The following is a 22692-nucleotide window of genomic DNA, read 5'->3' on the forward strand; positions in this document are numbered from 1 at the left end:
TTCTCTCCACAAAATAAGGGATTGAGGTGGGAAAAGCAGGTCAGCTATTATGTAATCTCACTTCTATACAACTAATTCAGCTTTGCAGTCAATCACGCAGGGGGAGAATACGGCGAGAGAGCGAAATGGCAAAATAAACAAGCACATAATTACACAAGAGGTGGCCAATCATCAGTGTCGCAGATCCAATTCCAGATTACCATAACCAAGCGTGTTTACTTTAGTGAAATAAAAATTTTTTTGGTTTCAATTAGTGGGTGTTACTTTAATTATCACAAAATGTATGCATCTAAAAGTTATATTCATTGTTTGCAGTACATGCATTAGTTACAAACGTGCGATAATTTCCACAAATTTGTCTTGTGTTTTTGTCCATGAAGGATTTAGAGACCGATTACAGTTCCAAACGAATTGGATAACAGCACACGTTCAGCTCACGGGCCATGCTTATTTGCTTGATATGAGCATCATCTTGGCCCAATGACTAATTGAATAGAGTCAAGCTAATTTACAGGCCCCAGAATGCCACAGGCACTTAGCGTCAGTGAGATATGACACATATTAAATGAAAACCCTGCCAACCAGCCAGCCGGCTCTGTCCCCACACATAGACACATACACTGGGTAACACTTGCCTACAGACTAAATAATTCACAGCAAGATGACTTCAAAAGCTAATGACACAAAATCATATTTAGTTACCTTTAAGGGTTATTTTTTTCTGACGTAAACGTAAAACATGTTTTTTTGTACTCTGTGTGCTTCTTGACATTTTTGACCAATATAATGAAAAAAGTTTTAAACTTAAGCTATAATTAAGCAATAAGCGAAAAAGAGATATACTCATGGGTAAAGGCTGTTGTTAGGCATGATGGGAAGCCGATATAAGTCCCTTATTGCTTTTATGGAGTTGATCTTGCATAATAAACACATTTTTTTATTGTTTTTTATTGTAATAAAAGTAATTGCAGTCCCTGACATAACCAGCAATGGGTGCTGCACAGTCATGTGTTAATGTATTTGTTGTGCTAGTGTAGAAAGCAGAATTATAATATATACTTCAGAGAAAGAATAGCAACAATAGCTGTCAATTAAAAAATGCAAAGACATATAAAAGCACATTTGTTCCACTCATCTTTTCTTTAAGTTACTTTTGGGAAATGTGGGAATGAGAAACATGGAGCAAGCTCCAGCCCACTTACTGAAACCACTGTCCTCCTCTTTGGTGCCATCAATGGTTCCATCTGCTTGGAGCTGCAAATGAAAGCCCTGTCGACTGTACAGCTTTGTTATGATCCCTTTCAGCTGGGGCTCTGCAAAGGGTGAAACAGAAAAGTGAGATGGTTAAAGAGGTATTGCCACAGTGACAGTGTTACGGGCTTTAAAGCTCCAGGCTTAGCAGAGCTCTGCATGGTCTACAAATTTGAGCTTGCATTAAAAAACAAGAGTTCCGACCACATTGTCAGAGAAACAAGGAGGAAAAACTAAACATGTGTAAACGGCTAACAGAACAACCACATAGCAGATTTTTGACAGATGCATTTTGTAAGCCACTCTTCAATTCATGCAAAATATGTAGATGCTGTCACATTTACAGTAATGCAAATCAAACCTGTGCACAAAGAAGTGCATCTATGTTGAAGGCCGCATCTAAAACAGCTCCCCTGTGCAAAATACCAGATTGCATTAGCAGGTCTGTGGTTAATAGGGCTTAGTGAGTTGGTGGATCCTACTATTAGCACTGATTAACTTTTATTTATCACAGGAGATTAAAAAATATGTGTGGCTGTTAGGTTACATCTAATTTAAATTACAATCATAAGTCATAAGAACGAAAATGCATCTAAATACTTTACTAATAATTTAACTTGAATTCCAATTCAGAATAAACATTTTTTAAATGTCTATAAGCTATGGTGTAGTGTGCAGGTAATGTGCAGTTTGCCTGGCTTAAAGGGAGAGTTCACCCAAAAATGAAAATGTTGCCATCATTTACTCACCTTCACTTTGTTTTAAACCTATATGAGTTTCTTTTCTCTGACGAACACAAAATAAGTTATAATAAGACTTAGTAGGGGAAACGAATACTCACTCTAAAAATGGCGGGGTTATTTTTGACCCATAATGGGTAAATATTGGACAGCACAGGTGCTGGGTTAAAATGACCCAATGTTGGGTTTGACGTATGCAACCATGGGGTATAATAACCCAGCAGTTGGGTTAAAATTAAATAACCCAGCCTTTAGTCAATTTTTAACCCAGCACGTGTTCTGTCCAATATTTACCCATTATTGGTCAAAAATAACCCAGCCATTTTTAGAGTGCTATTGAAGTCAATGGGTACGGTCAACTGTGTGCTCAACATCATTTTCAAAATATCTTCTTTTGTGTTCAACAGAATAAAAATAAACTCATACAGGTTAAGAACAACATGAGAGTGAGTAAATAATGAAAAAATTTTCATTCTTTTTAAAGGATGTGAATGTAAAGTTAATTTATAGAGAAACTCTGTTAGTTTAAAAAATAAACATATCAAATATGGATAAGGAAACATGCTTGAAAAGTTGCCAAATGCACATTATCTCCAAGACAAATCACGTGTTTCTCCGTGTATAACTGCAAGCAGGAACTTAAACATGTGACATGAAAATTTAAGTTTTTATGTAAAAGAAAGACAAACAAACAACAGCCACTTGAAGATCTGCACGCACAAACTTCCACACTTTCACTCAGGTGTCTTGTAAGGATTATGTAAGATGCTCTGAAGAGGGAGATGAGGCTGTGACATGCCTGTACTAAACAAAGTGGTCCTGTATGCATATTGTATGTGTGTGCATCTACAAATGACAAATAATTGAACTTCATAATCTCTAAAAACAAATGCAGAAGCATCTGGTCACCACATCTTGTTTTACGGCAGACACTGATGCATTTTAAAATTCATTCAGAAGACAGCTACTGTAAATGCACGCAGCACATTTTGCTGCAGAATGTACCTGTATGACCCAATATGTGTGACTAAATCCCCAGGGACACATGCAGCTTGCAGGTTATCTGCAGCAATCAAGCCACATTGCTTATTTTACTTTCTATTGTCCCTCTATCTCTCCAGGGATTAAACACACTAGATAGATGATGGTGAGAGTGATCTAAATGTCACAGCATCATCTCTACTGAAAACCACTTTATCAGTAAGGAAGACTGATTAAAAAGTTATATACAGTAATACTAGCTGCGGAAAACGGAAAAGTGCTGTAAAGTTAAATAACTCAGGTTGAATAGTGTGTGAAACTACATCCTGCCTGAATTTCAAAGCCAATAAAACTATAGTAGACTAGTCCATTACAATGTGACATGGTGGACATTGCTAAATACTAAATAATAAAACATCAAATGCAACATACTAGGAAAGTACAGACTCAAATAGTATGAAGATGATGGTTGCAATGATGATGATGATGATGATGAAGATGATGATATTAGAGTTACAATGTCCGTAGTGTTAGGACAAGATCCTAAAAATACAGGTAACATCAGACCTGGACGTCTTCTCCTGCGCTTCTTGGAGCCGAAAAGCTTGACTCTGGAGAAAACACTGAGTCGACTGGGTTTCTCGCATGTTCCTTTGGTTTTATTGGGACTGCTCACGCAGCGGCAGGCGTTTGATTTCTCACGCTCCCTCGCCTGCCTCTTCTGCCGGATCAGGGAGCTGGCGATCGCCGCAGCCATGGCCAGTTTGACGGCGCGACACCCAAAACTTTCAGCGGACACAGTTCCTCACTTCCTCCACAACAGATTTGTCAGGGAAAACTTACACTTAAAAGCTCACATTCAAGTCCTCATTTACTATTAACCGCCATTTGTCGTACGTCAGAAAGACAGAAAACCCACGAAGAGAGTAAACTAATACAGAGTCAAAACAAAATTACGTGGGTAATAGTACACGCATCTCTCAAACGTTGCGGCTATATTCTTCGGAAAGAAAGTAACCCTAAACTGGTTTACAGTAGGCAACATTCAAATGGCTGCGATCTAACCGCGTCTGTAATGCCACTATCTGACCAATAACGTAGAAAATGCTACCCGCGTTTTGCAGCATCCCAAGAAACGGTCGGTCACAGCACACAGGACAGCCGTGTGTGTCAAACACCTGTTAGCGAGCGCAGACTCGCTTTTCAGCGTGCGCGCGCTTTGTGTGAGGGGGTGTGCACGAGACAGTTGATGCTTCAAGTTAATCTCCTTAGTCCATTTGTAATATAGATTACAACTCCAAGTTAATCCAAGATCTTAATATGATGATATTATAACAGTAGCCTAGTAGTCAATTTCCTACTGGGGTATCCTGTAAGAAACGCGTGGCGTTTGTGATCGCTTCTTACACGTAAGACAGGGCGGAGGGTGATGGCTGATGTAAAACAATATCACAAGCCTAGACTACAAGTAATGTGAACAAACCATGTCATTTCAATACTGTAGCAAAGTATAGGCTACAGTTAGCTGCGAAGCTTGGGTCGTGTAAAAAGCGCGGCAAATCAATATATTTTGCAAGGAGACAAATCGATTGCGCTGCATCTTCGCAATGAAGAGTATGGGAGACGACTGCTGTACGCGCAAATGTGAGCGCGGATTTGTGTGGCCGGGTCTTAAATCCTGAAAAGATGTATAAAATGTTGACATTCGTCTGAATATTATTCACCAGTTGTGTTTTATGGGCTATTTCTTTCCAACAACATATAAAGGCTCGCGTGGAAACAACGCAGTTGCGATGTCCTGATTGGACGGGTGTCTGGTTGCCATGGTAGTGATGTTCCTGCATGTGTGGTAAAAACACAACTCTTCTGAATCACTCAAAACAAAAATTAATATGCATGCCATTATGCACTTCTTTACGTTTTTCATGTTTTTATACTTAAACGTTTATAATACATTTTTAATATTTTAATACATTCGTAATACATCACAGTAGACCTACTTAAAAGTATAACAAATATTCTGAAATTAAGGTATTTAAATATTATTACTCATGTAGACTATTATGATTTTTTTAGCCTACTTGACAGGATAAATATTCCTATAAATATAAAAAAGATAGGTTATGCTATTTTTAAAACAAAAGGCTTGTGTTTTGAATTAGATCTATAAACGTGTGTTGCAATTTTAAAATTATTGCGTTTACTGTTGAACAAAAACAAAAAATGCCCCCAACGTTTCAGCCCTACTGCTTTCTGTCCTCCTCATCTAAACATCTCATATTGCTTTACATGTTAGCGCCATCTACCGTAAAATCAGTGAACGAAACAAAAACAAAATCGATCAGACATTTGGACAGGAACCAGATCTGCTTGTAAATGTCTTAAAAACAAGTTGTCCAGATTCCACATACCAGAGGTTAAATGGGGCATAATCATATTCATTCAGTAATACAATGTTACACTTTAAATGAAATATGAAGCACCACCGGCTCTAGCCAAAGGTCTGTAACAGGAATTTTTGGAGTCACTGTTGATTTAGCTAAATAGACTATATTATTTATCCGCAAATGTGATTTATAGCATTACAAAATCCATTTAGGTGACTCGATTAATCAAATCATATTTAATAGAAAGAAATATTTTAACTAGAAATACAAAGAAGATCGTACGAAGGAAGTTAATTGGTAAAACACAAACTAAATAAAGACGACAATAAGGACTATGCGCAGTTTTGACATCAGCATCAGTTGTTCAGCACCACGGACAGCACCGTCAATCAGACCGCCGCCCGTCCTAAACAATGCGCTCCCAGCTTAACTTCCGCCAAAAAAAAAACAAAAAAAAAAAACACATAACCTAGTCATGTACAACAAAAAACAAAAAAACAAGCCAAACGCATTTTAAACATTTCAATAAATAAACATTTCAATAAATAATCTGAACGTTTTCTCAATGTTTACAATTCTGAATAGTTTAAACCATGAAAAGCTATGCCTTACCTGACGTTGATTTTCTAAGAGGAAAAGTCATGTTTAGCAGTTAAAACGCTCTGAAATAATAAAGCTTAAAGCCAGTGATGATTCAATGCGAGCAGAAGGACGTTTTCAAAGTTTTAACCAAAGAAATCCTAATGGAACTGACGAGAGGTCAATCAAGGCGGGGCCAGCAGCATTCAGAAATCATTAATGGGCATTAGTGACTAGCCATTACGACTTTTAAAGCGGTCATTAAAGATTCATTGGCAAGCGCTGTTGATCCGGCAAACACTGGGCGTGTGTTCACTAAACTGCAGAGCTCTGGGTCAAAATTGCAGGGAGCTAATCGAACAGTGTACTTCCTAGTAGAGCAGAGCTTCAGTTCCTCTCAAGTTACAAAGAAACGACTGTAAAGTGATCCTTTAATGCGTCGCGTAAACCAGTTATACCAGACTTTCCATTCTCCACTCAGAATCATCACCGAGCATCTGCAGATACTACAGCAAACAGCAGCAGTGCTTTCATTTCTACTGTTTTTAACGAGTGTGATCCGAGCAGAAAATCACAGATTATTGTAAAAAAAAAAAAAAATGCCTGAAGTCAAAGTATTTTTTATGTGAAATGCTCACCGTAGCTAAATTAATTTCAGCATCAGTTCAATAACATTGAATTCCTCGAACCAACCAAATGTTTTCCTATTTACTGTAAATGTATTAGCTATTTAAAATAGTCAATCCTATAGTTAGACAGATTAAATAAAGTGGTAATAAATAACTTGGCCGTGAATGTCAAGTCAAATAGTGCCCAGTATACCTGTAACAATCAATGCGTTCATGGCTGCAGCAATGAATGTTAAATGAGGCAAAGATCAGCTCAGTCTCTTAAACCTCTTTGGAAGTCAGACTCAGAACCTTGTGACTTTCCACCAAACCTTTATACAGAGTATCAATAAAGACATCTGTCAATTAATGCTACAGCAGATTTTAGTTCAAAAAGTGGCCTATAAAGCATTTTGTAACATTACAAGAATTTGACTACCCACAACGTTTTGCCACATGATGGATGAAACAGGTGACAAATGGTTCAGTTTACTTCCAAACCAGTAAACTGAAGATCTGCAGCACAAAAACACAACTATTTTCCAAACCAGTAAACTCATATAACATTGACTGTTCCTCAAACAAATGTATTAGGCACATTGATTATCTCATTATGGACTGTTTTTTTCCTTACTGCTCTTATTACACTGCAGGTAAGTAATATGGTATGCACAACAAAATCACCAGTGTTAAATGTACACTGCTGGTGTATATATTGGTACTACCAGGTCTGGTACACCAGTGTACAGTTAACACTGGTTATTTTGCTGTGAAAAGTTCTTTGTAAATTGTAAACAAGAGAAAACATAAATCACGGTCCATGAGTAGTTTGACCACTAGATGGAGCAATGCAACTACATTAATGAATCTGTGCCATCTTATCACTTATCACTTTTCAGTGAAGAATATAACCTTACTCAGCTAAACCAAGATAGAAGAGTATTTTTGTAACTTTGAAAAATCTAACTTTAGGTTTACAACTAGCTTTGATATATACACTCTAAATCCTGCTGGGTTATTTTTAACCCAATGCTGGGTAAATATGGGACAGAACATATGTTGGATTATAAATGTGTGTTGTTGCTTGGTTGTTGTTATTATTATATTAATAATCATATAAATAAACTAAATAATCATATAAATCAAACTATTTAATCCTTAGACGCTTTTTGATGTTGTTCCCATCTATGTTTGACTCCTATTATTGGCTTATTTTCTTACAAATATTCCAAACAAACAGAAACTAACTATCTACCAAAATGTAGAATTGTTGAGATCCTAAGAAAATAGATACTGTAGGCTACTTGGTACAGTGGTTCTGAAACTTTTTCAGCGTGCGGCGCCCCTTGTGTACGTGCATTCCTTCGCAGCCCCCCAAAGAAAATTTATGACAAAAACTAGTTCTAAAATGTAACATTTAATTTAAACAAAATATATTAAATTATAAAAAGTAGTGTTGTTGGTTAGTAGGCTTATTTTTTGATTTAATTACACAGAATTCATGATAAATTAATGTATTTTATAAAATGTCATAAAACTGGGGCCCCCCTGGCACCATCTCGCCCCGGCCCCCAGTTTGAGAACCACTGACAAAAGTTGATCTATTAATATTAACAGTTCTTCCACATTTTCACAGCCTTGACCCTAATGTTATTGTCTGACCTTTCACTTTACTTAAAACAAAACAAACAAGATCTGGTGGATTTTTACATTTGATAAGTTTAAGGTTAGGAATAAAGACAGAAAAGACATTGCTGATCTAATATGAACCATGACATACAGACAAAAGGCATCATAATGTCTGATCAGACAGACTAACCAGATTATCTGTGGCAGGAAATGATGGCTCAATGTAATCAGACAATAAGATGGAAGGAATACAGTCAATCATGTATCATTCAGCAGCTCTGATGAAACCATAGAGCAATGATTCACAGGAAGTAGGGGCAGCACTACTCTACTGTACTGAACATGCAAAACCGCACAATAAACTGCTGCTATTACCAGATCTATATGCTTATAACTACATCCTTAGATGGTCCAAAATGCTCCATCTACCTAAAGTTGTACCTTAAATTGATATTTGTTCTGCAAGTTTGAACTACAGAAACAGCCCACATAAAAAAACATGAGAGACATATGCTCCAAAATTAATCCAATTGTTGTGGTGATAAGCATCTCAACAGGATTAATACAACGAAGCATATGCAATACCACATTCACTTACTGTTAATGCTAGTGATGCACCGATGTATCGGCCGCCGATATTTATCGGCTGATTTTTGATGAATTTGAAACCATCTGCATATAGGCAATAGCAGAGAGAAAGGCCGATACTGATTGTTTATTAATTAACTGCATAAAGAAATCCATTATATGTAAAAATTGAGTTAATGTTGTTAATAAAATAAATGCTTAATAGCAAAAACCACCTTTGAAGATTGTCATGCTGTCTTATTATATTTGTTTTAGCTTAATTTGTGCCTCTCTTATTATGTTGGTCAGTTGAATGTTAATAAGATCCAATCCATGTTCAGTAAAAATTATTTGATGCAGAAATAAACTAGCTAATAGACCAACTGTATAGTATTGTATACAAGTGTTTAATATCGGTATCGGCATCGGTCAGAAGTTGTCTGTTTAAATCTATATCGGTATCGGCCCAAAAAATCCTATCGGTGCATCCCTAGTTAATGCTATCATTGGGTTTCACAAACACACACAAAACACAAATACACACTCTTTCACAAGTGATAATGGTGCAAGGTTTGCGAGCTTCCTGCTGACACACACAAGCACACAGATGGTTGTACTGATCCTCTCTTTTGCCTGGGAACACTCAGATATCAGCAACATTCAGCCTTCTCTCCATAAGCCACAAAGCATGACATCATTTCTTAGAGCTGCGCAGAAATCAAGGCTGTGATCTCAATGAATGGCCACTAGATGACGTTGTTGTTCATGGACTTTGAGATGCATAGAGATTGTGCATCTCTACAGATTGATTTGACCTCTGAATTAAAGACACTCATATTTAATCATATTATATAGAAAATCTCAGTGAATCTCTGTGATTGTTGAAAAAAATGTAAGAGTAAAGATGATGTATTTTGTATTATATGACCCCATTAGGAGTTCACAGCATCATGTTGACGCTAAAAACGGGAGGGCCTTCTGCTAAGCGCTGGCCACTAGCGCTGTGGCAATGGCAGCCGTTGTCATGGAGACAATGTCTATATGAGAGAACATGTGTGAGTGAACATGGTAGATGGGGGAGGGAAAGTACAAACCTTAAACCCCATATCCCTCTCTCTCCTCAATAACAAATCATGTACACATCCAGGTTAGCTGTCACATTGAGTCTATTTTGATCCACTGATGTAATAGGTGTTAGACTGAGAAATACAATAAAGAGTAATTGGAAGAAATGAAAGGAAGAGATTGGAAAAATGAAAAAAAAAAAAGCGTGAATGAGAGATGGGAATATTTGTGCTCATTGAAAGAAAATGGGGATAAGATTCATGCAAAGTCAGTGAGTGAAAGACAAAGAGGGAATTAAAACCATTAGGAAGTCTTTTCAACCTAAGTCTATACGAAATGATTATAATACACTTTAATTTGTTTTGCAATTTGCACATGTTAAACAGCAACAATGGGAAAGATAACAGTGCTGAGCAATTATGTACACCATAATGTTAAAACAACCTCAATTATCAGATGCTTGTGTGCTCATAAAAAAACCAGACACATTCTGTCATCAGAACGGGTCAGCAAGAGTCTATAAGCAAAGCTAACCATGGTGATTTTTCTATACATAAATTACACAACAATGTCTATTTTCAATCTGGACCTCTGTGGATTCCAATTACCCTGAAGAAAAACTCAATTTACAATCTCATCTTCAGTGCACTATGAATGGTTATCGTGGGTCATATCTTAAAAAAAAGATGTATGACTAATTTGAGAAATAAGTACTGTCCTTCATCAGTTTTAATGTAGTTGATTTGTTTTTGTGGATTAATTTATAAAGCATTGCATTGGCAGCACATAGGAGATCAAATTCCCATACAACACAATAAATAAAAATACTCTGTCAAATGCATAAAATGTAATTCACGAGTTCGCCCTTACATCTAATCTGATTGCGAACGTAAGCATATTTTGGCGTGCTATCCTGTGGGAGGGCTCCGGATGCGGAGTGAAGCTCGAACTCCGAATCCGGGGTCTGGCCTGAACCCTGAGAACTCCCCCATCCCTGAAGTGGGATAAAAACAGATTAGAGTGGGGAGCTGGGGAGATCTCAGGACTGAGGTAGGTAGGATTCATGTTTATGTAGTGTTTAGGCCGATTACCTTATGAGTAGCACCTGAATAGTTAATAATCTGATCGTACTCCTCCTGAACCTTGTTAATAAAACATATCATATGTAAAAAAAAAGGTTTTCTGACAAGCTGTCATATGATACATGAGTTGCACATACAGGATCTACAAAAAGTAAAGTGTTTACAATGTCATAACAGCATCAAATCTGCCATTTCCTGCATTGAGCGTACATTTATAAAGCTTTTGGAACAGCCGAAAAGCTTGCGCTCTTTGAATATTGGGAGAAGTTTCAATCTGCAGGACCAAATGAGCTGTAAAACCTCACACAGGAGTGGAGCTCTGCGCTAGGGCCCATCTGACCTGAATGAGTAATCTGGGAGTTGCTTTCATTTGTATGAGATCCACAGAACCTGAGAGAGTGAGAGAGCTGTCCCAGGTGATCTTACACACCAAAGAAACAGCAGCCACAGGTTTTGCCGCACACACTTCTGAGACACAGCAGAATCAACCTGAATCATTGCTCATCCCGAGCCTGTTTGTAATTCAACACCGGTAGGGTGGCTTACAGCCAAAGATCAGATGAAAAAATTGATAAACAATAAATATACTTTAAATATGTTTATGTACACCTATAATCTTTTGCGCCGCTAATGCAATGCTTTACCAGTTAAGGTACAGAAATCTGCACTGCAGAAGTTTAGGATGCCATCACGTAGCATCAGGAATGTCTGAGAATGAGGCCATGGATGCCCTGCATAGTGAAGATAGCCCATATTACTGCTGTTTCTGGGTTGCTGGAAGATTGTACCCTACTTCGTCATCATGGGACTAAGTGAGCGAAGATCAAAAAAGACACAGAACACAACAAGTGGCCCAATTAGAAAAAGTTTTAAGAAATTGTAATTCCACCTGTAAAGCAACCTGTAAAGTTTCATAAAAAAACATGGTTGTAAATGAAAATGTATATTGTAAATGTAATTGATTAGTGTGAGCAATTACATCAGAGTATTTACTGCTATAACTAGCTCAATAATGTTTATACAGCACCTCTGCTCTCTGTAAATCCCATTCACAATTTATTAAAGCGCTGTCATCCTGCCAACCTCCAGCACACTGGCCAGCAGCACTAAGTCTATTTCAATAGAAAGTGAACCATTAATGTCATTTGAAGTGAAGAAAGAAATCGGATTTTGCAAACTAGAATGATACCTTGTACAGGCAGATCTCAAATTCTGTCTGATTACAGTATGCATACTTCACATAGTGGTTTATAATGGCACTGCATGTAAGAGGTTATAAAACCACTTATTGCTTTTATATGACCAGCTAACACTTCAAAGACCCTCAGCCTCCAGCCCAGTCAAGTTAATAACCAAGGTGAGAATAAAAATCACTTAATGTCTGCAAACCCCACACACGTTTCCTTTAGGATTTCCTCACGAGCCCCTGAATTACACACTACCTGAGCGTATTAATAACTCATTTTATATTTTCATCCTGGCGGGTCGTGCCAGAGCAGAGGTTGTGTAAGGGGCCGCTGACCTATATCGAATCCCAGTCAGAAAGATATAAATGGAAATGGTTGGAAATGAGGGTCAGATGACCCCACTAATGCTAATTCAAGGGACTGAAAATGAGTTACAAGATAACGGAGAGGAACAAAGCCAGATCTGGGCTTGATGGGCTAGCAAATTACACCGTCTCCCACCTCGGAGGTTACGGCCGTATCACAGCCAGCTGTCATAACTCTGGCCCTCAATAAAACTGATTCTAGAAAGTGTGATGCTAAATTTAGCAACCACAGTGTCATATGCTTCAGAATAGCACTTATGACATCCGCTTTGCTTCTGGTGCAGAAAAACAGACAAGCTGTCTGGTTTGCTAGGTTTCTTCAGATGATCAGTACGCAAAATCCATTACGCGTGACATGCGATTTTTATTTACCATACCGTGCTTCCTCCAGGATGTATCTGATGTCTCTTGGAAGAATTGCATAAAGGCCTGGCATAACTTTCTAGTGATGACTGTCATGACTGCAAACTGACCACCATGGTAACAGGCGTGTATAAAAGGCAGGCTTGCACTTGCCAAAACACTGGCAGGGTTACACCCAACACAAACCTATATAAATACATAAAAAGGGGGCCACAAAGAGCAAAATATGAGCCAGGCTGATAAGGTTGTGAAAGAACTATATGCAAAGAATGAACAAATGTCTCTAGCAAACACCTTTAACCTGGCCTAAGGTAAAACAGCCACGAGCATTTGGGACATCCCAGTAAAAAAATACCTCCTTGCACCGCTCTTAATATGGAGGACTGATTTCCTGTTATGAATCTGAACTGCAGTTGGCTTTGATTTGAGCAGTACAGCTAAAGTAGATCTGACCTTTTGCATTATTAATGGACCTCTTTTTTCCAAACACTTACTGTTTTTTCTACCCAGAAACAAGTATTCAGGACAGATCCTAGGCATGGCAATGCTTCTACACAGTCTGAGATGTCTGCTTGGCATGCTGATGTTCTCAAAACTTTATTTGATTTGTCTTTGTTCTCTCTCACAGACCGTAGCTCAGACTGCAACACCTGCAACATCAGAAACCTTTGGGAGTTTGGTGCAGGCTACAGAGCAGTTCCTGCTTTGCATGAATAAATTGTTGCCTGTTTCTCTTTTCATAACTCTCATCTCACTGTTAAAATGGAAAGGAAGATCCAGAGTGTGAGATGCGATTTGTTGCATTACAGCAACCCAGACAGCAGACGACTCCGGGCCGGATCCACACACTGGATCTGTTCCTGTGTTGTCTGCCGTCTACATGCGCATCTCCTTTCTCTCTTTGGAGAGCCAAGCAAATGCATTATACAAAGCTTTCTTTTATTCCTTCATTCCCTTCTCTTTTCATCTTTTCACATTCTTTCATTTTATTCCACCCTGCGTATTCTGTGATCTGAGCAGAGGCGCGCGCAATGCGAGCTGTCGGAGTATGAGGTCGAAGAGTAAATGGCAATTGAAATTCCTTTGATTTTGCAATTCTGTGCTCTCATCTACTGCCTTATGAAAATACATCCGTCCTTTAGCTGCAAGCAGTCGCATTTCTGAAAGCCAGAATAATAATAATAATAATTCTGACATTAATGAAGCAAGAATAGTAAGACTCTTTGGCAAGACTCTTTCTGGTTTGAGACAGCAATATCTCACAATGTGCACCTTGTGAAGCTCCCGGGTGTATTCTCAGCCTGGTGATGTTTTTGACTTATCGTAATTCTTTTCATGAGTGTGTTTCATTCTCCGTCACCCTCTTGGTAGGGTATGTTTATGCTGAAGTCATGTTTAAGAAATACGACAAAACACTTCAGGGTAAAACCAGGACTAATCACTGTGTTTGGACTAATTTGCGATAATGATGTGAGCAAAACCTTTTATTACATCGCTATTTGTCCAAAAATACATTTTGAAGAATGCCAAACTTGACCAAGTAGAATCAAGCACTTAAACTTAAACGGAAGTCCTGATTTTCCTACCGTGTTGTGAAATATTTTGGACTGAACATAAATATCACGCATGGAAAATAGTGGCCATGGTTTGTGCATTCCACTGTGCTTTGATTGGATATGAAAAAAGTGGGATTTTCATTCAAAAATGGAACTTGCAGCAGACTGACGATTGGAGGGGCGGGGTTAACAAATGCTCCCACCAGAGCCGTTTAGCTGACATCATCAGTGAATGATCGTCACAGGAAAGGACATTTTCAGATTTTAATTGAAGTTTATGAAAGCACATGCATTTTTTTTAAATAATGACCTATACGGATAAATTGTTTATAATGAACTTTAAAAAAAAAAAAAGTCTGATTGGGACTTTATGAAAGCCATATAAAAAGCCCAATCTGATTTTGAAACTATGCTGAGCTCTTGAAATGACTGATGGATAAGCAATTAGGCCCTATCCTTAAGCACATCATTACCACGATTTGGGTATCTTTTGGATAGTAAGCAGCCATCTGATCCAATTTTTAAAACATCTGCTATCACAAGCACTCACTGCAAAAGAAGTCAAGCTCAGCCTGCTTTAATATCAGTAAAGGGTTAAGTCTGGACCATCAAACAAAGCCACAGAGTTGTCCAGTGGTCTCTGCTAATCAGCCAATAAAACACACGGCCACCTCCAGAGAGATAACATTAATCAGACCTTTATCAGTGCTGGCACTGGCAACCATCATCAGCCCTGCTATTTGCATGCGAGTCCTGCGACAGCAGGGTCGCTCGGTTGCTGTGTGTTACATCATTCAAAACATGCGTCTGAACGGTATGACGGCTGATCATTTTCGTTTAAAAAAGACATTTGAAAAAAGGCTGAAAGAGTCCTATGTACGCACACATTTACCAGACAGTTAGCTTAATTTGTAGAGCACTGTCTTCGCAACAAAGGTTGTGGGTTTGATTACCAGAAAACACAGGACTGATAAAGAAATGTCACTTTGGATAATAGCATCTGCCAAATGCATAAATGTTAGTTTATTAAAGTTACTTATTGATTTACCAGCTAGTTTTATAGCAGCCTTCCCAAAGCCAGTCACAACATACTCCTGCTTATGTTATTTCTCCAGAAGCAATTACAGATGACAAGCGACTATACAATTACATTTCTGCAAATGCATGGTCAGGGTGCTTCTGACTCCATGATTGTGTGCATACGATGGGTGGGTGGATGTGTACACTTGAGTTTTGCAGACTCAGCCTCAGGCCCATGTGAGTGTGTGTCATCACTCATGGTCTTCTGTCAGGCACGTGTTCGCTCTCTCCCACTCTCCGGTTGGGCCTGTGTATCCTGATATCGTTCATTCATTCTTCCTCTACACGCTCAATCTTTCACGCACAAATCTGATTTCTGTTTTATAAAACTTCCTTCCTGTGCTCTTGTGCCCTGCATTCTGATTTAAGGGATGCAGTGCAGGCACGGGCAACAAACGTTGTATTAATCAGGTCAAGCTCAACTGGTGGAGCACTGCATTAGCAGCACAAAAGGTCATGGTTTCAATCCCAGTTAAACACAAGGCTACTGATAAAGTGTAATAGGCACTGTTTGTCTTTTCCTGATAAAAGTACCTAGCTAATATCTGGCTAAACCTGCTTCCATGTTTCAAAACACATATACTGACTTTAAGCTGGATTTATAGCAGGATATTAAAAGCAATGAAACAGAGAGCATATTCATCCATTAAACCAAACACATACTACAAGACTAAAGCCCATCACCAGTTACATAAGTATGCAACTAGTCCGTATAGAAGTCCCAGATGTAGCCACCTCACAGCCCATTCCCATTACTAATCCCTATCACTCGGCTAGCATACTTTAGTCTCCCTGTAGTCAAAAAGTTTAAAAGTTTTTTTAAAGTTTTACATGTCACAGTAATTTCTTCATGCTTTAAAACTGCTTGATTGTAACTACACCCTTGCCCATTTGGTACACACAGATCTATGAATATGTGAATTAGTCGCCTCAACTCAATCACACAGCTCGAACCATAGATATAATATGTAAATAGATGCTACATTTGGCGGTTTAGATACATAACTTCTAAGTTTGGTTTTCACACAATGTATATGTGAACTAGGGCTGAACGATACATCGAATTTTCATCGTCATTGCGATATGAACTCACGCGATAAACACATCGCAACAGACAGCCTTGACGCGATGAATGAAGGGAAAATGGTAAGCGCATGTAATAAACGTTTGACCTATAACGTTTAGTCCTGAACACATGGTTTGCGTGTTCATGCTATTAGCCCAATCAGGGGAACCCCCAAGTCACCTACGCTCAGATTGATTTGTGAGGTGTCAGTTGCGACGCTGTGCCTGTTAGCAAAAACGATGGCGGAGGAAGGAGAGAAGAGTGAGGAAAATGTGTTGTCAGACGAAGATCTTGTGGTGAAAAGGAACAGCACTTCAGCTATATCATGGAATTATTTTGGATTTAGGAGAGATGACGCCGCAAACACAGGTACTGTGGAGGCGGTGATTCACATATTGCGTCTATTGCGCGCTCAAGTTCATTATTTCAAATGTATGTGCGCTCTGGAAGCGCCACGGACGCGACTCGAACACGGTCGCGACTCGCATACGGTCGCGACTCGCACACAGTCGCGACTCGCACACGGTCGCGACTCGCACACGGTGCAACGCGCTCGTTTTTTCCAGGTATTTCAAAAACATTTTAACTTTTCAGAATGACACAAGCGCAGCGTGCAGGTCATGTGACAATAACCTACGTGTCTAGCGTTTTCCACGCTTTTTTAGGCGCGACATGTGAATGGCCCCTAAAACATGAAAAAATATAAAAAATTATTGCAACTCACATCGTCATCGCAACATTAAACAATGTCATCGCACATCGCAACTTTTCCTCACATCATGCAGCCCTAATGTGAACTGTGCATTTGCAGCACTAATCTTTAGGGGGTGTGCACACCAAAGCTTTTAAACGCAACTGAAAATGCCAGGCGGACGCCTTTGGTTGCTATGATACTTCTGCTTTGTTTCTCAGTTGTTGAACAATTTGCCGGTTGGTTGTTGTGATATTTGTCCCGCCCCTCCTCCACTGTAAATCAGTGCTGCCAATTTACCAGTAAGAGAGGTTATAAGATTACCAGTTATTTACTGGTAAGTGCTATGTGTGAACAAAAAATATAGGATTACCGGCATTTAGAACGGACGACTTCAGACTGCGCTGACAGCTTCGGGCCAATCATAACTTTTTTATACAGATGAAGCGTTTACCCCCACACTGTTTACGGACGTTTCCACACACATGCTGCTTAAAAGTCGAGCACACCTGAAGTTAACATCCACATTTCTTTACCAAAGTAGTTTAAAACAGCTTACCATCTATTTGCCGAATTGCCTTAGCACATTCTCTGTGAAGCCTAATGTGCAAACGCAGGTTCCGTTTGACGTCGCCGAACACAATGTTGTTTGGTCACGAGCAACTTCGCGACCATCAGCATTTGCCATAGATGTGAAAGCAACAAAAAATGGACCGTGGATATCATTGGTTACAAATTGTAAACACTGAGCTCGCCAGCCGTGCACCACAGCTAACTTCCGCTTTCTCTCCGAGTTTTCCTGTATTTTTATACTGATGTGTGAATGATGTCTTACTGGTAATTCATGGTAATTTACCAGAATTACTGTGTGAAAGAGGCTATTGACAAGCTGAGCTATTCACCCAAAGTTGAATATTGTTCAACTCTCGGCTCTGAGTGCTGAAAAAACGCTGAACGGCGGCGCTCACTGTGGACAAAATCCGCCAGCTGCTGGCTTTTTTGAAAAGCGCCACACTTCTATTGGAAACAACTGAAAACATACGGCGGTGTAAATGCTTTGGTGTGCACGCTACCCAAGCGTTAATGTTAACAGGTTACCGCACTCACCCTGCATGTGTGAGCATCACAGACGCAGAGCTGAAGTTGCAGTGCTCTAATTGTTTCAGCGCCAAGTCTAGGAGGCATCTATACATAACATCTATAACCCGAACCACTGATTCACGCGTTCAACTGTGTTGATTTGATTGGTTACATTTTTGTGACAATGTAAATCAAGTCGATTTTAATCTGCGGAAATGAGGCTGTCTCCAATTTTATAGACAAAATACTCAGCAATGGTAAGTACAAAAAACAAAGTCAAACTGTTAAGAAATAATCATAATGGTTGAAAACAATTCCAGAGAAATTTAGACAGCATGTGCCACCTTTCTCCATAAAGCCCATGGAGATGGCCTAGCATTGGATAGTAGGTCAGTATCCTTGTACATATCTTCCTGATATGCCTTGCAATAGTTTATTTCTATCCTCTTTTCACTGCATCTGGGTCTATGTCTCAGAACACTGCCTTACCCCCTCTTCCCAGTCACTTAAGGATTAGCTATAAATAGCTCCACGCCTGGAGTGGTTAAATACTGGCCCATTGAGAGGGGTTATTGCTTAAACCTACAGCAGTGCACACACTTTATCACAGAGTACAACAGGCACTGTGTATGGATGTGGTACGTTAAGAGGTCTCTGCTTGTCACAAACATAAATTTATCCTTTGTCTAAGCATAGCCTATATTTTCTATCTGACAGTGTATTTTAACCAATGAGCTATAAAAGCAAGGCGAAAAGTTCATTTGTTTAAAAATGAGGGCAGTGTAAATATAACTAACGCAGAAATGGGATTATGGTACACATCACAGTCTTATTCTCGGTCAGATGCTAACAGGCCAAGAAAACATTTACAATCCTTAAATAACTGTAGACTTGTAGTATTGTACACTTTAGCATTAGACCATGTGGCTTAAAGAAATAGTTCACCCAAAATTTTTTTACTCACTCTCATGTTACAAATACATTTCTTTGTTTTGATGAATACAAAGGAAAATATTTTGAGGAATTCTTATAAATACCATTCTTATATAATCAAAGACAAATGCTTCTAAGATTATATTTTATATCATGTTGGCGAGTATGAAAGTAAAAGTCTTGCTGGCAGACATTAATGCTGTTTTTCTATCCAGTCTAACAGTCAGATCTTTACCAGCACTGGCAGCAGAGACGATGCTTCAAATTGGTTGTCTGTGTGAATCAGTGCCGACAAGACCACAGCCTGCATTATCCTCTATGGGAAAAGCTTAGGAGTCTTACGTAATTGCCCCTTGCCATTTTGTCCTACAAGCCCATGGGACAGGACCATCACACGGCGAGGGCACACAGTTCAACTCACCGCTGTTTGCATTTGCACTCAGCATTCATGTGCCGCCCCATCCTTTACAGTTCTGACAGAAGGTAATGAAACTTTCCTGCCATTTCCCTGGAAATGGGGGCATCACCCAGCTGTAAAGTGGCACAGCTTTGACAAGAGCACAAATGACTTTTAAATGTGAGCTGAGTGCTCAGCTATTGATCTCCACTCTGACGGGGTGAAACATTTCCATTCAGTGCACCTGATGCTGGAAAAGCACCTGACCAGGTTTCAGCATCCCAGGTCTTTTTTTTGGGAGCTGTTCGCTGAGAGAGTGGGACAGCAGTTGCCCACACCTTCTCTGCTCTACTGAGCAGTAGGAATAGAGAATGTGTGAAACAGGTTGATGAACGATGTAAAGAGGTGAGATTGTGTGGGGAGATGACTCATAACTACCCGTCTAAACAGGCAGCTGGAATACACTTGTGTGGGCGAGTGGAAAAGACCAAGCGTGTGTGGGGAATCAGGCAAACTGGGATCCTGGTGCTGAGGCAGACCTTTCCTGCGTTTTTTCTTACCATTCACACATTTGCTGTTCTTTAACAAATACTCATACAGCATTTTTATCGCAGTGCATCAGAGCCTCACCTGAGGCTTACTGGACCAAAAGCAACATCATGTTAGAATTTCAAAACACAAACAGGGGAGTCTATTTGAGGACAAAGGTTATATGAGTCTAAAGATAGTTTAGTTCTTGAGGGCTTAATGCAGTGTGTGTGATACCGCCTCACAGTGGGTCAATGACATGACATGCATATTTGGGGGCATTATGTATAATAAAAAAAAAACTTAAAACATGTATTTTAAAAAATAACATTGATGACATGTGTCACTTTAGTCTATAAAACCTATTTAGTTTAAATTTTCAGTATTTTGAAAAATAAACACTAACTTTTGCTTTGGTATCTCAAACTTGTAGAATTTGAGCAAATGTCCATACAAATGATCAGTTTAAGGCAAAAAATTGTGTTCAAATTATTAAAATTTAAATGATTCTTAGGCTTATTTTATGTCCGAAACCTTTCCTATAAACACATTTCACAAATATCAGTAACTGTAGGGAAGTAAGGAGGGTAACTGAAAAACTATTGTCCAACAATGTGGATGTTTTTAAATGTCAAGGTAGTACAAACTCAATCGTGAGCTTTTTATTAAGCAGTTAACATGTATAAAGATCATCCATCGAAACCCATGTGGTCTTTATGGCTGAATTAAAAGTTGGTAGATTTCTCTCAAATACTGAAAAAATAGCCACTTTAAAGTAATGAATATGCTGGTACACTTTCTATGTCAGGTGGTACAACCAATGTCAAAATAGGAAAAAATGCAATTTTATCAAACACATTGTGTTTAAAAAGTATTTTCATGAATTTGATATCACAGGCAAGTTTCCAAGCAAATATCTGTTAAAGGTAAATTCACTGCAGTGGTCAGATGGTGCAACCAGAAGGTCAAGGGTAATAATTTAGCTAATAATTTTAGTTTTAATAAATACAAGCTAAGGTTGTCTGTAATTGTTATTATAATTCTGTTTTAAATTATTGTTCTTAAATTTATAATTCTCAAATGATCGGTTTATGGTAAAGTTGTTTTACAGTTTTAAACTATTTCAGGAATATAATTTTAAATGTCACTATCAAATAAACAACTATCAACATGACACAGTGAACACATTAAAATTTATCTGCCAAATAGACAGTGTCTGGTTATACAACATGACATTTATTTAACTGGAAATATCACAATAAACTATTGTGAAAAAAATCATTAAAATGTACTGAAATGTTGCTCAATAAAAAAAACTTTTTGAATGCATTGTTCCTGAATCATTATTTAAAAAAATACAGTAAGCATTAAATTTTTTATATTTTAAAAATACGTTTTTAGGAGCATGTTTTAACCCTCATACATCCAGTATTCTTAAGGTTCTTGTAAAAATAATGGTAACACTTTATTTTACGGTGTCTTTGTTACACATGATACATGGTAATTATAATAGTAATAACAGTTAATTATGCATAATTACATGCAACTAACCCTAAACCAAACCCTGATCCTAACCCCAACCCTATAGTAAGTACATGTTGTTAATGATTATTACTTGGTACTTAAATGTATAATTACACTGTAACAGTGATACCGTAAAATTAAGTGTGACCAAATAAACTCATGGTTTACTTATGTATTAACTAATAATTTGGTTTTCACTGGTTTATGTTCAGGGTTGAGAATATGAAATATGATATAATTTTTATAAGGTATGAACACACAATAGAAGTCTGTGATATCCTCGTACTATTGTAACACTGTACAGTGATACAGAACAAACTGTATGTGTGCCAGTAGCCTGTCACAATGTGATTTGTAAACACTGTCAAAGTGCTGACTGCACATCCCTGTCTAGCTGTTTACACTTCAGATAACGTACAGTACACACTATGGAGTAATCCTTCGTCACTGAATACAGATTAGAAATCTGAAACTGTTGTATAACTGAACGGTTTTAATGAAAATCTGGTATGCAATCTTACTCAATTTGACTAAAACTAAGCCAGGTAAGTTTTGTACACTGTGAGTGTCATGATGGCATCTTAACATAGGCCATACAAGGTCTTAGATGTTTAGAGGAAAAGAAAAAGAGTTGCATCTGTTCTGTGTGTAAAAGCCACTTTAAATAAATCCATGAGAAATGGTGGCCTGATGGTTCGGGAATGTGTGCTGTGTCTTGGGACTAAAACAGGTTCTGAGATGACAATCTTGTTTATTACAGTGCGCTATTAACCAAGGTAATTTGGCTCCAAAGAGACTGTCTCTCCAATGACTTTACTGTGAGTTATTTCAGATGAAAAGCCAAAAGGGAAGTTACTCTGATCAGTGTGTGTATTTTCAGGCGTGAGGTCAACTAAAGGATAATTACCTTGTCTGTTAGAAAAGAGGTTGCAGGTTTAGTCCCAGAAGAAACAGAGTCAACACTATTATGTTGCTTCAGTGGGACTTTCAGTCCTTACTGTATGTGTACTTAAAGGAATAGTTCACCCAAATA

General features: G+C 38.4%; 1 protein-coding gene across 4 annotated transcripts in view; it reads right to left on the reverse strand.

Annotated features, from left to right (window-relative positions):
- fgf13a (fibroblast growth factor 13a) overlaps positions 1–22692 on the reverse strand; it is a 114224-nt gene that overhangs the window by 33448 nt on the left and 58084 nt on the right. For 2 of the 4 annotated variants that reach the window (XM_065271885.2, XM_065271883.2), the window contains one exon: positions 1203–1313. In XM_065271885.2, the coding sequence (XP_065127957.1) occupies positions 1203–1313 (111 nt within the window). Of the gene's footprint in view, positions 1–1202; positions 1314–3539; positions 4278–5971; positions 6124–22692 lie in introns of those variants that run through there. The other 2 variants (XM_065271884.2, XM_065271886.2) reach the window with 2 other exon arrangements.

Source organism: Paramisgurnus dabryanus, chromosome 16 (genome assembly GCF_030506205.2).
Source record: "Paramisgurnus dabryanus chromosome 16, PD_genome_1.1, whole genome shotgun sequence".
NCBI classification, from domain to species: domain Eukaryota; kingdom Metazoa; phylum Chordata; class Actinopteri; order Cypriniformes; family Cobitidae; genus Paramisgurnus; species Paramisgurnus dabryanus.